The sequence below is a fragment of the Gekko japonicus genome, unplaced genomic scaffold (genome assembly GCF_001447785.1).
Source record: "Gekko japonicus isolate JY-2015 unplaced genomic scaffold, Gekko_japonicus_V1.1 scaffold874, whole genome shotgun sequence".
Lineage (NCBI taxonomy): Eukaryota > Metazoa > Chordata > Lepidosauria > Squamata > Gekkonidae > Gekko > Gekko japonicus.
In genome coordinates this window covers 294,649-311,141 of record NW_015177035.1, presented here as the reverse complement: position 1 = coordinate 311,141, position 16,493 = coordinate 294,649, and the positions used below count along the sequence as shown (strand labels likewise).

The window sequence follows — 16,493 nt, the reverse complement described above, 5'->3', positions numbered from 1 at the left end:
CAGGAGCATCCCTATGGAAGCTGCCTGGGTGATTTCGGACCAGCCACAGACTTTCTGCCTAACCTGCATTGCTGTACAGATTGCAAAGCAGAAGAGAATGAAGTAAGCTGCTTTGCTCCCCACTAATAAGAAACACAGAATTTCGCCTAGAAAGAGGCTGCTGAGAGGGGAAGAGATAAAGTTACCAGCTTTAAGTATGGAAATTCCTGGAGATTTGAGGGGTGGAGCCCGGAGAGGGGACCTCAGACAGTGCCATAGACTCCACCCCCCAAAACAGCCATTTCCTGCTGGGGAACTATTGTTGCCAATCTTGGCCCAGCAGCCATCAAACCATTCTCTTCAACCCCCTGCTGTGCAGCTGACTTTCCCCTACGGTTGCCAATCTCCAGGTGGGACCTGGAGATTTCCCGCTGTTACAATTGATCTCCAGATGACAGAGATCAGTTCCCCTGGAGAAAATGGCTGCTTTGGAGGGTAGACCCTATGACATTATACCTGCTGAGTCCTTCCGCCGCCCCCCTCGCCCAATGCTGCCCTCCACAGGACCCACCTTCCAAATCTCCAGGTATTTCCCTCCTTACAGCTGGCAACCCTACTTTCCCCTCAGTGCCTGTTGGTAGGCAACTAAGCTTGGTCCTGTCACCTATTTTGGCCTTTGGGAGAAAACACATTGGGGGCAGTCCTGATAGGGTTGCCAACTCCAGATGGGAAATTCCTGGAGATTTGAGGGATGGAGGCGGAAGAGGGTGAGGTTTGAGGAAGGGTGGGACCTCAAGACAGGTACAGTGCCATAGACTCCACCCTCCAAACCAGTCCGTCCCTCATGGGGAACCATTGTTGCCAATCTCCAGGTGAGGGCTGGAGACCACTCAAAATTACAACTACTCTTCAGGTAGCAGAGATCAGTTCCTTTGGAGAAAACAGTGGACTCTGTCATTATACCCTGCTGAGGTCGATACAGCAAATTGACACTGTCTTTCTTCACTTTTTTCTCCCCCCCTCCCCTATTTGGTGGGTGGGGTGGAGAGTGTATGGGCAAAACAAAGTTTTTTAAAGTTTTTTTAACCCTAACCCTATTTGGTGGGTGGGGTGGAGAGTGTATGGGCAAAACTAAGTTTTTTTAAGTGTTTCATCGTTGCCCAGCTAAAATTCCTTCGAACGACGGTCACGATTTTTGCCTTCTTTGTCTGGGGGAGTCCCATAGAGTCGATAGCTACGTCCATTGTGCTAGTTTTACTAAGCAAGCTAGATGTAATAGAGAGGCTTGGCTTAGGGCTGTGCTTTTAGAGGCAGCTCTGCGCCCTACCATAGCTTCGGCCGTTTCTCAAATATCAGATGGGGCTCCGAAGGCACCAAAGCTAAAACCTAAACCGCCTGAGGATAAGGCTCTGTCGAAATCGAAGGTCAAGCCCTCGACATCGGCTTTGACTTTGGCTGTTGACCCGGTCGTCATTACCAGCTGAATGAAATCCTGCTGTGGCTGTTTTACCTAATAAGTCCACTTTGCGGCCTCCGACACCACTGCCTACGCTCTCTTCAGCATCTGGCCTTATTCAACTGGGTCAGTCTACGAGATCGCCTCCCGACGTGTCGTACCACTCTCAATCTCCGTCTCCACACTCCTGTACCACGATTTGGAGGGCAGGGAGCATTCTGTCGGCCGCCGTTCTCAATATGATAGAAATTGTCTCATTCATCGTCGCCTTCCAAGGACCAATACTGGTCTCCTGATGAACGAGATCGGCCTGACTATTATCCTTATTACTATCCGAGGTCTCCTACGCCTCAGCGGCACCACTATGATCGGCTTCATCACTTTGAACGTACTGAGCATTGATGCGTTTCGGATCACAACAAATGTCCTAGGTCCGTGACTTCGACCCACTCCGGGGCTCCTCACCACCCTCCTGAGCTCTCGAGACCTAGGGATGCCTCAAAGAGTTCTCCCTTAGAACCTGGGCTTCATCCCCCTTTTGATGACCCTATGCTGGCTCAACCGTTGAGATCATCCTCTCCCATGTCGATCTCTGACAACTCGGATTCGGGAGACCTAGAACTTGATGTTCCACACATCGACGATGAGCCTCAGGGCTCGGGTTCTATTTCCCCCACTGAGGGCCGAAAGCGTATTTGGAATTCGTAACCAGGATGGCCTCTGCACTTCAGGTCCAGGGTTCCACTGAATCCCTGGCTGTGACCGATGTTGTTCACAAGCTTGTTCAAGCTGATCTCCCACCTTCTACGGCCCTGCCTCTGCTGCCAGTCCACCTTTCTGCCCTTAAAGAGTCCTGGGTCCATCCCGCTTCAATTCCCCCAGTCTCCAGACGATACGAAACTCTTTATAAGGTCCAAGAGAACTCGGGGAAGTTTCTCTTTAGGCATCCTCCACCGAATTCCATGGTGGTACACTCTTCCTTGAAAATGAAGCAATCTGCCCCCCACTCTGCGCCTCCCGACTGCGAAGGTCGCAAGGTCAATGTTATCGCGAAGATGTATTCCTTCACCTCTATGAATCTTCATATTGAGACCTACCTGTCATATCTGTCGGCTTATGCTTTCAATGTGGCTAATGCAGTACGTCCCGTCTTGGAGTTTGTTCCAGAGGAACACCGTCCCACATTGTCGGGGGCTCTATCGGAAATTTGTATGATCTCGAAACAGCAAATTAATTCAGTCCACCATTAATTCAGTCCACCACTTGCTCCCCAAAGGACCTTGTCTCCTCCGTCGCCACGCTTGGCTAAGAGGTACCTCTTTACAGCCTGATGTGAAATTTCGGATTGAGGACCTCCCATTCGATGGCGAAGGTCTCTTCCACTCTACCACTGACGAGTCCTTGAAGGCCGTGGACAATAATAGGAAGCAGGCTTGGAACCTGGGTGTCTCGACCTCAACGCCTCGACATCGGTACCGTTCCTGAAAGCCATATTATGCTAGGCGCCAGCCGTCTCCCACCCCCACCTCCCAATAGAGAAAAAGGCCCAAAGACTCCTATTACCCAAATAGGGTGCGCAAACAGGCCCCTAAAAAACCCCAGCAGCCCAAGCAGTCCATTTGACCGCTTCTATCGCCTGCCATCTCCTCCGTCATACACCCTTCCCGTCCGGACCCGACTCCTTTTCTGCCAACGTGGGAAGAAATTTTCACCGATTCCTGGGTCCTCACCATCCTATGGGTCGGGTACGCCATAGAGTTCGTTTCGCCTCCTGACCTACCTCATTTTGTCATCAACCCCCCCCCCCAGATCCTCTCCTTCATTTTGAAATTTCCGCACTTCTGGCCAAGGGTGTCATTGAAGTCATCCTGGAGGCGCAACGAACCCTAGGCTTCTACTCCAAGTCTTTCCTTGTAACGAAGAGTGCTGGCGGCTTCAGGGCCATTATGGATCTTCGGGATCTGAATCAATACATTCGATGGCACAAGTTCCGAATGGTCACCCTAAAATCTACCACTGAATCACAAGGCTGCATGGCTCACCTCTGTCGATCTCCCGGACGCATATTTTCATGTTACTATCCATCCCCAGCATCGAATGTTCCTGCGTTTCGCTGTTGGCAACGCAACACTACCAGTACTGAGTTCTTCCGTTCGGACTCTGCACTGCCCCGAGGGTCTTTACCAAGCTGATGGCTGTGGTGGCTGCAGACCTACATCGTTGTGGGATTGCCCTGTATCCCTATATTGATGACTGGCTTCTCATCGCCACCACCCAAGACCAGCTCCTCCTAGATGTCCAAACGACCCTGTCTCTCCTTCGTGCCCTCGGGTTTGTGTAAACCTACCCAAATCGTCTCTCTGACCTGTCCAGGACCTTCAATTTCTGGGTGCCCGTCTCGATACCAACCTCGAGACAGCGTTTCTCCCGAACTCAAGGGCCTCTGACATACTCGCCTTGGTCTCGCAGTTCCAGACCTCTCCCCAGCAGTCCACTCGGTCCATCATGAGGCTACTGGGGCACATTGCATCTACTGTCTTTGTCGTCCGTCATGCCAGGTTGAGGATGCGTCCCCTCCAACTGTGGCTTTTCCATGCCTTTGACCCTCTCCACAGTCCATGGCACACAATCCTGTCGATCCCACCCCTTGTCGACTCTCTCGCCTGGTGGTCTCATCCTCAGCACCTGCTCTCCGGCATGCCCTTTCGGCATCCTTCTCCGCAAGTGTCGGTCTCCACTGATGCATCCCTCTGGGGCTGGGGAGCCCAGTATGGAATCCTTTCAGCACAGGGGACCTGGTCTCCTCGCGAAGCCACCCTTCATATCAGTATCCTGGAGCTGTGTGCTGTTCATCTCGCTCTCCGCTCGTTTCTCCCTGCCCTTCGAGACAGAGTCATTCGGGTTGCCTCCGGCAACACCACCACCGTTTACTACATAAACAAACAGGGCAGGACTGCCTCCCTTCATCTTTGCCAGTCAGCCATCGATCTCTGGCAATGGTGCATCCGCCATTCCATCATGCTCTCCGCGATCCACATTCTGTGCACCCAAAACATCGATGCCGATCGGTTGAGTTGCTCCCAGTTTTCGGACAATGAATGGTCCATCCACCTTCAATACTTGAAACCTGTCTTTCTCGAGTTCGGTCACCCTGTCGTCGACGGCTTTGCAACTGCAGACAATGCCCAGTGTCGCCTCTTGTTTAGCTGTGGTCCGCCATCTGCTCAGTCTCTGGGAGATGCCTTTCTCCACACCTGGAAGGGAACCCTATTCTACTTCTTCCCTCCATTCCTCTTGATCTCCCGGGTCATTCAGAAGATTGTGGCCGATGCCATGTTGTGCAATCTTGTCACTCCATGGTGGCCGCGCCAAGTCTGGTTTCCGCACCTCCTTCATCTCTCCAACCAGACATTCCAGCTGCTGCCTGTTGTCCCCAATCGCCTCTCTCGGGCTCAAGAAAGGATCCTCCACCCCGATCCGGGTTTCTTCCGATTAACTGCCTGGAAAATGCTGCACTAGACTTCCCATCTGAAGTTTCTGAAGTCCTCCTGAATGCCAGGAAACCCTCTACCCGTACCACTTACCATTTGAAGTGGAAGAGGTTCCAGTCGTATGCCTCTGATCCTTCCTTCGATCCCGTCCAGTCGTCTCTTTGTGAGATTTTTTCCTACATCGTCTCCTTAAAAAATAATGGCCTTGCATACTCGTCTTTAAAGGTCCATTTAGCGGCCATCTCCACCTACCATCCCTTGATACTGGGATCCACAGTCTTTTCTCACCGTCTTACAAAGTCATTCCTCAACGGTCTCCTCCAGCTCTGTCCCTCTAGGAAGCCTTTGGTGCCTTCGTGGAGTCTGTGACTCATTCTCACTCAACTTATATCCAAGCCGTTTGAGCCCATGGCTATGGTCGATCTCAGGTTGCTTTCCTGGAAGACGGCCTTCCTTATAGCGATTACGATGGCACACAGAGTAGGGGAACTAGCTGCTTTTTGAGCTGATCCCCCCTATACAATTTTTCATAAGGAGAAGGTTGTCCTTAGACCAGATCCTTCTTTCCTGCCTAAAGTCGTTTCTGCTTTTCACCTGTCCCAGTCATCTGTCTTACCTTCTTTCTTTCCGAATCCAACTGATGCACCTCAGAGAGCCCTCCACTGCCTCGATGTGCGCAGAGCGCTCTCTTTTTATTTACATAGGACTCAGCCTATACATAAATCTCCTTGGCTGTTCCTTGCCTATGGCCCCGCTCATGTCGGGGAGCCGATTTCCTCTCAACGCTTGTCTAAATGGGTGACTTCCACCATAGTCCTTTGCTATGAGCTTGCACGTCAACCCGTCTCTACCTGTGTCACTGCCCATTCTACACGGGCGGTATTGACATCCACCGCTTTCCTGGCTGGTGTTCTGTTGGAGGACATCTGTGCAGCTGCTACGTGGTCCTCGGCATCGACCTTCGTGACCCACTACGCACTCGACGGGATGCTGCATTCGGCCAGTCGGTGCTGTGATCTCTCTTTGCCTGCTGCGTCCCCAGGTAGGACCCGTGGGTGCTTTTTCTCACTGATGATGCTGTGTCTTAACCAGTATTCTTTGTGTCTTTTGCAGCGGCCAGCTCCCTCCCCCAACTGGTTCAGCTCTGGTAATCAACCATGTGTGGGACTGCACAGAGACCACAATGAAGATAAACAGGTTGCTTACCTGTAATTGATGATCTTTGAGTGGTCATCTGTGCAGTACCACAATCCCACCCAGCCTTCCCCACGGCTGGCATCTCCTGTTCACCATTCTCTGGCTTGATGGAACTTACTGGTAGCAGTCGAAGTAACTGAGTGGGAGGCGGCTCTCTCCCCCACTCCAGGCATGCACAGTATGTGCCTGCTCCCCAGGTCAGGAAGAGAGCCCGCCAAAAGCTTTCCAAGGCAAAGCTCTAGAAGTTTTTCCGGTCGAGGTCGTGCACAGGCGCCCAACCCAACCATGTGTGGTACTGCACAGATGACCACTCGAAGATCAGTTACAGGTAAGCAACCTGTTTTTTTCCAGTTTGTGTAATATCTGGGCTCTTCATGTTAGCCCCCACTCCCTCCAGCTGCTCCCACCCTCATTTACTTGGCTGCTGCTATTCTATTCTAGCAGGTGGGGCAGTGACAGCAGGTGTGAGAGGGCAGAAAGCATCTCTTTGGGCCAGTCACACAATGTCAGCCCAGCCTACCTCACCAGGTTGTTGTGAGCATAAAATGGAAGTAAGGAGAATGATATAAGCCACTTTAGATCCCCATTGGGAAGAAAGGCAGGGTATAAATGAAATCAATAAAATAAAACAGCGATCTACTCCCCCACCAATTGACAGCTTTACTGGCTACCACCACCACCACCACTAGTTGTCAAACAGCAATAGGCACAAGTTTGGGTGAGATGACAAAGGAAAGATGAAGGTTTTTTCTCTGTTTTGAATGTACAAGCCAAACCGTCAGAGAACTGTACTGCTCATCTTCCTGTTAAAGGTGGGCATGTATTTCAAGCCCAGTGAGTACAGTTTCTGTAGCACCTCCAACACAGATGCAACTGCATCATACATGCTTTTGTTGAAGGTGGATCTCGTCCTCTAAAAAAGAACTTTAAACATTGAAGGTGGTGATGAGGTATAGAGCTGAATTGCAGGAAAATAATGATTCGTGGCAAAATTACTCTGTTATCTTGAATTCAGTTAATGTGCGAAGGCAGATAACAGCAGGGTTAGCTTTTGTTGAAGGTGGATTTTGTCCTCTAAGGAAGAACTTTAAACACTGAAGGTGGTGATGACGTATAGAGCTGAATTGCAGGAAAATAATGATTCGTGGCAAAATTTTGTGTGCTTTGAATTCATTTGCTGAATTATATGAGATGGCCTCCATCTCCATTTTAATTTTATTTGATGCATCAGGCGAATGCTTTTAAAATGACAGCATATGTGGTTTTTTCCCCGTCAGACAAAGAAACATTTTCTGGAACTAAAATAATACAAACAAGCAAACCAGTTTTTGCAAAGAGAAATTACCTTGCTCCAGCTGGGAACTCCTCTGCAAGTAGTCTTCAACATCAAGATACAGAAAGAAACTCTTCTCTGCAGAATTACCATGTAATCTTCTGATCCAATATTAGCAATTCTTAAAACATGCAAGAAGGAGAAGCAACATGCATGCTGTACTAGCATTTGCAAAACAAGAAGTCCTGCAGTTCTTCATTTCCTGTTCTTCCTCCCCCCCCCGCCCCAGGCCAGTCACTCCAGTCTATACCTGCATTCTTCTCCCTTATCTCTGTGGGTAATCTGATGTAACTATGTCCGCTCCAATATGTGGGTAGATTTACGGTGAGCTTTGTAATAAGTCTGCTACCATCTGACGACATTACATAAGAAGTGTATGAATGGGAGGTTGTCTTTCAGTTACAGGAGCATGCTAACTTCCCTCTTCTAATACAGTAGCATCTACTAAAAGCTAGTCAGTTTTGCTGCCTTTTGACATTTGTGCAGAAATGTGTATTTACTAGAAATAAGGCCCATTGTGGAAATAAATACAACGAGAGCTAGAAAGAGGCTGTGGGAGAGTGCTCTGGCTTTGGGCAAACAGTGTCAGTCTGCTTTTAAAACATGAACCTGGGACCTGCACACCACCAGAATACAGCAGGTTCCATATGCAACTGACATTCCAACTGCCTTGCGGGGGGGGGGGGAGTTTGAGGTGTGGAATGGAGTGAAGTCCCATCAGCTTCCATACGCAAAAGACCAGGTTGTCGCAGCAGTTGTGGTGTGGGCGGGACCCGGGCTTTGCCTTCTGATTGGTGGCGATATATGCTGAGGAGCAGTGCTATCAGCCATACACTAAGGGAGTGCATTTTAGAATTAGAACTTTGGCACCCACTATTCAATTATATATAAGGAGAGATTATATACCATATACTTTCAAGGCACCCTTACTTGGATCTAGGTAGCCCAGGGTCAGCCCCAGTCAATTTTTGGATTGGTGGCCACCAAGGAATACCAGAGTCTTTGGACAGAGTCAGGCAATGGCAAGTCACCTTTTAATGTCTCTTGCTTGAAAACCCTAAGTGGGTCACCATATGTCAGTTATGACTTGACAGCAAAAAAACCCAAAAACTTTCAGCACATTGACTGCCAGATCTCCTTCCTATTCACAATCATTAAGATGGAATCAATAAAAATAATAGTGTAACTTTATTGCACTTTATACCCCCCACACGCTTCCTTTTCTGTAGACAGCCCACAGCAGTTGTCTTCGGGCTATCCATCTGTCTCCTGATGAGGTCCGTGTTGATTTGGCGTTGTGCTGCCAAGACCATTCACAATGCTACTCTGTTTACACTTTTTTCCTATTCCACTTTTAGCACTAACGTTCATGATGAATTTTGGCCAGTTCGTGGTTTGCGAACTCAAGTTCGTGGCAGGTCAGCCAGCACAAACTTTCCACAAACTTTCAAGCAGTTCATGGCAGTTTGTGAATGGATACATTTCCAGACAGTCTCCACTCAATCTAAATGTTTACCAGCCTTCAAACCAATAGGGGGCAGAACTTGTAGAAGAGCATCCAGGGGGAGGGCACCTGCAAGTTTGGTGTCTCTAGCTTGCACAGGATCCGTTCGATACAATTCTGAACCTGCGCCTGTCATTTCCATAGAAAGCACTTTCCTGGGAGCACCTTGGGGGGGGGCGCGTAACTCAGACCCTCTAAACGCCAATTGTCACAAAATTTGGAGGGTTGGTAGAGGAGAGTTGCCTGGAGATCCCCTGTGAGTTTGGTGTCTCTAGCACACCGGGAGGGGGCATTCTGCTGCATCATGAACCTCACAAACCAATGACTAAAAGTTCGTGATGGTTTGTGGTTTGTGAACTGGGTATGCTATTGTCAGCTAAGGCTGCCATGGTTTGGAATGTGTGGTTTGCTCTCCTTGTCTCCCTCCTCCCATCCCCCTTTCCCCTTAACTACATGCTGTTATCTGTCTAGTGTCCTTGAAGCCTCTACTCTGCCTGCTCCTATTTTCCCGCTGGGAATGTAACCATTGCTTTTTGCTTGCGTCTTCAGGTGCTTGCCTATTGGCTTTATTATATCAGGGGATCATGTATGAAGGGGGTATATCTGAAGGTTTATATATTTATTAAATTTCTACCCTGCCCTCCCGCTGAAGCAGCTCAGGACGGCTTACAAGCATTCATTATCCCGCCATTCATTCATTATCCCATTTTTTCATTATTATCGCCATTTATTCATTATTCATTATCCCGCTATTCCTGACACAAGTATTCATGGTGTCCTGAGTTCTCGCTCTCAATAAACTGAAACTTCTGAAGGAACGTTGTTGAGTGTCTTGACTGGGAAGCCTGACAGCTATGAACCATAAACTGAACCACATTTTCCTGGTTTGTGCCCATCCCTATTTAGCACTGCCTATTTGCAACTGATTAAACTTGAATCTTTTCTGACAAAAATTGATTTTTTTTAATATATCCAGTAGTTTTTCTTTAAATTAAAAATATTGAATACAATTATTTGCTTAAAATTTTAGTATTTGAAAGTAATAAATAAACATCCTGTTACCAGAAGCAGAACTTTCCCTTCCTCCCTCTTTTCCCAGCAGTTTCATATGATCCCTGTAATGGGATACTACCAGAAGCTGGGGAACCTTCACAGAGAAGGAGCCATTTGGATTTGGGCTTGCAATGAGGAGAGGAATAGGGTGGGGTTGTCCTTCCTCACTCTTCTGTATGTGGGCACAGCCCAACATCTCCAGTATGTACTGTTGAATTTTTAAAAAATGGTAAACTGATCTTGAGCTCTTTATTTTTAGTTGTTCAAATAGTATGTTTTTTTTTCACCAGGTTTCTTCTCACTCTCCTTCCCGAAATAGTGGAAGGGAGCTTTATTTATTCAAACGAGTTCAGGAAGCAGAGGGAAAACTGGCTGTAGCCCATGATTTAATTCATCATCTAAAAGCTGCCTCTTTGCAAAAGGAGAAGGAAATGGAGGCAAAAATAATGGAAATGAAAATGCTACATGAAAGAGATTTTTTTCAGCTAAACCAAGAAAAGTATGTTCTTCAAACACAGGTAATATTCCTAGTTATACTTTTTCCTTATTCAGTAATAAAAAGAATCCAGTAAAAATGAGAGGCTATTTATTCTGTAATTTAAGTTCTGACAAAAAAATGTATATTTTATTTTTTCCACTAATGCCCCTCATAATAAGTGACCATATAGAAGACTGTTACCTTAATTATTGCATTTAAAAATATATATATATGATATTAGCCAGAGATAAAATGTCTGTTGTAACTAAACTGTCAGTAGTCTTTATGGAAGCAGTGCGGGGGGGGGGGGGGGGATTGGGGTAATATATGTTCCTTCCTGTATTCCTTGGATGAAGGGAAGCATACAGATGGGGTTCTTAAAGGTAACAGAACATCCTCATTAAATGCAAATAAACATTTGCTTAAGTCTTTTAGTTAGCAATTTATCTAGTAAGCAATTGTATATGTAAGGTGCACTTTAAATGTTTACATACATATTTTCTTAGCTAAATAGTAGAGAGGACCTGAACAAAGGAGTAAAGTGGACAGACCTTTGGGAAAGAATTCCTGACGGTGGAGAAATGTTGAAAGAAATCCAAAAAGAAGTCCAAAATCAAGAGACCCTTCTTCAGGGTTATCAGCAGGTAGGGACATTGGAATGTTCTGAGTACAGTAGGCAAGATTTTCAAAAGCATGTGATATAGTTAGACAATCACCTGTGAAGCTTAAAAAACAGTGTCAGATGGTTTAGTACTATGAGCTATTGGACCGACAGGGCAGTTTGAGCAGAAAGATCCTAATGACCACAATTGATAATTGATTGCCTCTCTTGTCCCAGCCCCACTACTGGTTGTAGGAAGGGCCTTTAGCAGTTTTTCACTGGTTGCTGCACACACACCCACACTATACCTCCCTCTCTCTTCTGCCTTGCTTTCCTACACAGCTACATTTTTATTATCAGTAGGTTGCAAGATCCAGGTTGGGAAATACCTGGAGATTTTGCTACTCTGAAATTGTAGTGTGTAGTTTGTAGTTTATAGTATAAAAGCAATAAAGTTTAAAAAAAATTAAAAAGATATTTTGGGGGTGGAGTCTGAGAGCAAGGTTTGGGGAGGGAAAGGACTAAATGGGATATAATGTCATAGAGTCCGCCTTCCAAAGTGGCCATTTTCTCCAGGTGAATTGCCTGGTGATCAGCTGTAATAGTGGGAGCTCCCCAGCCACCACCTGGAGGTTGGAAACCTTAATTATTGGTATATTTGAAACAATATTGTACAAAGACAAAGAGTATATTCTTATTACTCATTTATTACCCCAAATCCTTAGGCTCTTGTATCACAGAAGATAAGGAATTGCACCCAATTGTATTATGGACAGGGCTGCCGAAACTAAAGAGTCTATGTGGCTCTGAGTAAACAGGTGAAGGAATTGAGAGCACAGGTTGTATTCTTGTCAGTTCTTCCTTTCAAAGGCCATGGCTTAGGAAGGGAAAGAAGAATATTGCAGATCTGTGATTGGCTACGTAGATGGTGTCATCAGGAAAGGTTTGGATGGGGGGCGTGGCGTCACGCTGAAAGCGTATGAACACCTAGAACTTCGGCTCCTGGTGAGTGTGGTGGCGGACCTGGAACACCTCATCATCATCCGATATGTTGGAGGTCGGGAACATGGAAGCCTGATGTATGCCTTGGCCCGGCCAATCCTGCTGGGATTTGGCGAATGCGGTGGCCACACGGAGGGCTTTTACCAAGTTGAGCTAGTCATGGCCGATGAGCTTCTGGCAGAGCTTAGGCTCTCAGACACTCCATACGAATTGGTTTAGGAGGGCGTCCTCAAGGTCAGGAAAACCGCAATTGATGGCTAGCCTCCGTAGTTGGGCCATGAAGTCGGTGTGTGCTTCGCTGGGCTGTTGCGTTTGTGCAAAGAAGTCCATGCGCACCACCATTTTGGTGGGTTGAGGCACGAAGTGATCCATGAGGGCCTTGATGAGCTGCTCATATGTTGATCCTTCAGAGACTTGGGTGCGATGAGGCCCTGGACCAGATGCAGTGTGGAGATGCCACATGTGCTTAGCAGGAGTGATTTCTTCTTTTCTGCTTCCCCAATCTCCTGCAAATGGATGAAATACTTCAGTTTTTCGACCCACACTTCCCAGAGCTCGGGATGAGCCCGGTCGAAAGCAGCAATCTGTCCCGGAGCGACAGCCATGACCCAAGGAGGAGCGGTGCATGGTGCAGTGAGCCAGGGCTTGGTGCACAGTGCAGTGCTGGTCGTGGAGTCCAGGGACTCGTGTTGCGGTGCCAGTTTGGCTGCTGGGTCAGGCTCGCTCATCAGGATCCCACTAAAAATCCAGACATTAACTCCAATCTCTGGTCAGACCATTCCTGGGTGGAGTGTAATCTGATTTTATTAAATTCACACCAATCAAATCATTTTTGGTCTTTAAATAAAACTTTATTAGTAAATGCCTCTACTTTTACAAGCATCAAAACTGATTTGCGTGAATATTTCCAATTCAACAACCAAACTGACACTTCTCCATTAATTCGATGGGAAGCCATGAAAGCGGTTCTTCGTGGTAAATGTATCTCATTACACGCTGCCTACAAAAAACAGATTCCCTGATCAGTCAATTAAATTTAAAAATTAATACCTTGGAATCCAGACATAAAAAATATGGTAGTAAAAAGGTTTATAAAAGACTTTTAGCAGCTAGAAAAGAATTAGAATCCCTAGAAACCACAAAAATTCTCAAAAATTTACTCTATCTTAAACAAAATTATTGGCATATGAATTCCAAACATATAAGACTATTATCATGGAAGGTTAGACAAAAAATAGCGGAAAGACATATAAATTGTATAAGAGATTCTAAAGGCTTATTAATTTATGATACCCAAAAAATAATTAAATCATTCTTAGATTACTATACAAATTTATATACTTCTAAAAATCCTCCCCTTAACATAGAAGAATTTTTTAAATCGGGGCAATGTTATCTCCCTATTTCTAAAGCTCACAGTTCCATAATGGAAAAAATTATTACACCACAAGAAATCACGGATGTAAACAAATCTCTTAAAAACAATAAAACACCAGGCAGGGATGGATTCCCACCTGAATTTTATAAAAAAATTGCTCATCTTCTAGCATCCCCTCTAGCTGACGTCTGTAATTTTATCCTAGACAATGGCAAAATGCCTGATACCTGGTCAGATTCAAACATCATTGTCTTACCCAAAAAAGATAAAGACCTTACTAACCCATCCTCCTATCGGCCCATAGCCTTGTTAAATCAAGACAACAAAATATTTACAGCTGTTTTAGCTGCCAGGCTTAATTCCTTTATTGCAGAATATATACACTCAGATCAGGCTGGTTTCATTTTAGGCAGAGATATGGCAAATAATGTCCGCAAATCCTTAGAAATAATAAATTATTCCAAAATTTTTCAAAAAGATGCTTTGATTTTATCGTTGGATATTGAAAAAGCCTTCGATAGTGTCGAAATAATTTACCTTAAATCTCTTTTGACACATATGGGCTTTGAACGTAAGTTTTTAACTCTATATGCAACCCCCAAAGCGCAACTTAAAATAAATGGCACTACATCTGATTATTTTAACCTATATAGAGGAACCCGCCAAGGCTGTCCACTATCCCCTATTTTGTTTGCTATAGCGATAGAACCTTTAGCAAACATCATTAGACATAATAATAACATTACAGGTCTTTCAAATCAATCAAAATGATTTTAAATTATGCTTATTTGCAGACGACATTGTCATGTATATTACAAACCCAGAAACATCTTTGCCAGAGTTGGAAAACGTGTTACAAAATTTTGGACAAGTTTCTGACCTCCGGGTTAATCAACAAAAGAGTAATTTATATCCTATTAACTTGTCCAAATACCTTAAACAAAACTTTGTTTATCGCTGGATTAATAAATATTGGGTCAATCTAGGCATAAAAATTCCACTTAACCTTGCTGATTTATTATCTGTTAATTACCTGGCATTAATCGCCTTATTGACTACATTAATGAAAGATTGGCATAATCTAACCTTATCTTGGTTAGACAGAATTTCTTTATTTAAAACAATACTTTTCCCAAAACTGTTGTTTCTTTTTAGAACTCTGCCACTAAAAATACCTTATAGAACTTTACATTCTTGGCAATCAAAGTTTTTGGAGTTTATCTGGGGTTATAAAAAACCCAGAATTAGTTATAAAATTCTTTGTAAATCTTTAAAATTTGGGGGTCTAAATGTCCCAAACATTTTTAAATATTATAATGCAGCTCACCTTTGTTTTGTTATTTCAATGATGAAACCAGCTACACCAAATAGTTGGAACATTATAGCACAAACATATACTCAAAACAACTACTTACATGAAACAATATGGAATTTACGTTCTGAAAGATCCCATTTAATTAAATCTAATCCCTTTTTATCAAGCAATTTAATGGTCTGGGACTCACATAGGAAACGTTTAGTATCATCTCCCTCTATTATGTCTCCCTTTTTGGGACAAAGCTGGTTTAAGCCAGGATCCCACATATTTGAGTTTAAAATATGGCGTCAGAACAACTTGATTCAATTTGTGGATATTCTGAAAAAAGGTAAACTATTGGACAAATCCACTTTGGATGCAACTATATCACAAAATCTGCCTTGTTATCAATACTTACAGGTTAAACATTTGATAGCCAGCAAGTTAATATGTGGATCCCTATCTAATCCTTTAACTAAATTTGAGATATTACTTAAAGCTTCTTTTGATATTTCCAAAGGGTTACTATCCAAAATTTACACTATATTACAAGGACAAATCAAACCCCAAATATTTCCATACCAAAAGGCTTGGAATACAGACTGCAATCTTCAATTGTCTGAATCTCAGTGGTCAGATATTTGGTTATCAAACATTTATTCTACAAACATTATAAACATTAAACAACTATCTTTTAAGTTATTAACAAGATGGTATTTAACCCTAGTAAAGTTGAATCATGTACATCCAAACGTACAACCTTTATGTTGGAAGCAGTGCTCTCAAAAAGGTACTTACACGTTTGGTGGGACTGCCCACTAATACAAGATTTTTGGATCAAAATTATATATCAAATCAAACTTATTACTGCATATGAGGTCTTGTTGAATTTTTGGCATGATAAAAAATATCTCACAAAATAAAAGAGACTTGATAGCTATCCTCTTAGTGGCAGCCAAATTAGTACTGGCTTCAAAATGGAAAGATAAACAAATTCCTTCGGTTTCACAATGGGTAAACAAGCTTTGGGACTTTTTTGTTATGGCTAAAATTTCAGATCAAATTCGAGTTGCAGAATCTGCTTATTATATCTCAAAGTTTGCTGAAACCTGTTTTCCTGTTCTAACATATCTTAATACGATAGCAAAAGAGCCAAATAATAGTATATATAAAAATTGGCTCACTTCTAAACTGTTCTCTCTCTGAGGCGGAGGACATCTCCATGGGTTATTCCCATCGTTCCTATAGGGAGGCAGGAAATACTTTTTTCTCCTTCCTGTTGGCGCCCTGGGAATAGCCCTGCCCCTCAGTTCTATTCCTGCCTCTTAGGGAGTAGCAGCCTAGGGACAAAGCTCTGTGTTTTTTGTCCACTTTCGTTTTTCTCCTTTTCAATCTTTAGCTTTAACTTTCTTTTCCTTTAATCTCTCCCCCCCCTCCTTTTTGCCTCATCTCTTTACTCTTCTGTCTCAACTGAGAAAAATAACGACCATCGTGAGGCAAGTCCTTACCGAAGGCCTGAAGAGTTGAGAGATGTCGACGGAACGCTCTGACGTGTTCTCTTCGGGGGATGAGGAGACGACAACGCTCACCGCAGCGACGGGCGGAGCGCAACTCGACTGTGCGGTCAACCTGCCTTCGGGGCTTGATCGTGCCGCACCAACGAGCGCGGCAGAGGCGGCGGCGGCGGCACAGCGTGCACTGAAGCGCCGCTGGCCGCAAGAAGC

General features: G+C 44.8%; 1 protein-coding gene across 1 annotated transcript in view; it reads left to right on the top strand.

Annotated features, from left to right (window-relative positions):
- Positions 1-16,493, top strand: part of CEP162 (centrosomal protein 162kDa) — a 94,458-nt gene that overhangs the window by 30,098 nt on the left and 47,867 nt on the right. The window contains 3 exon segments of the mRNA XM_015427963.1: positions 1,498-1,823; positions 10,304-10,531; positions 10,998-11,135. Of these exon segments, the coding sequence (XP_015283449.1) occupies positions 1,498-1,823; positions 10,304-10,531; positions 10,998-11,135 (692 nt within the window).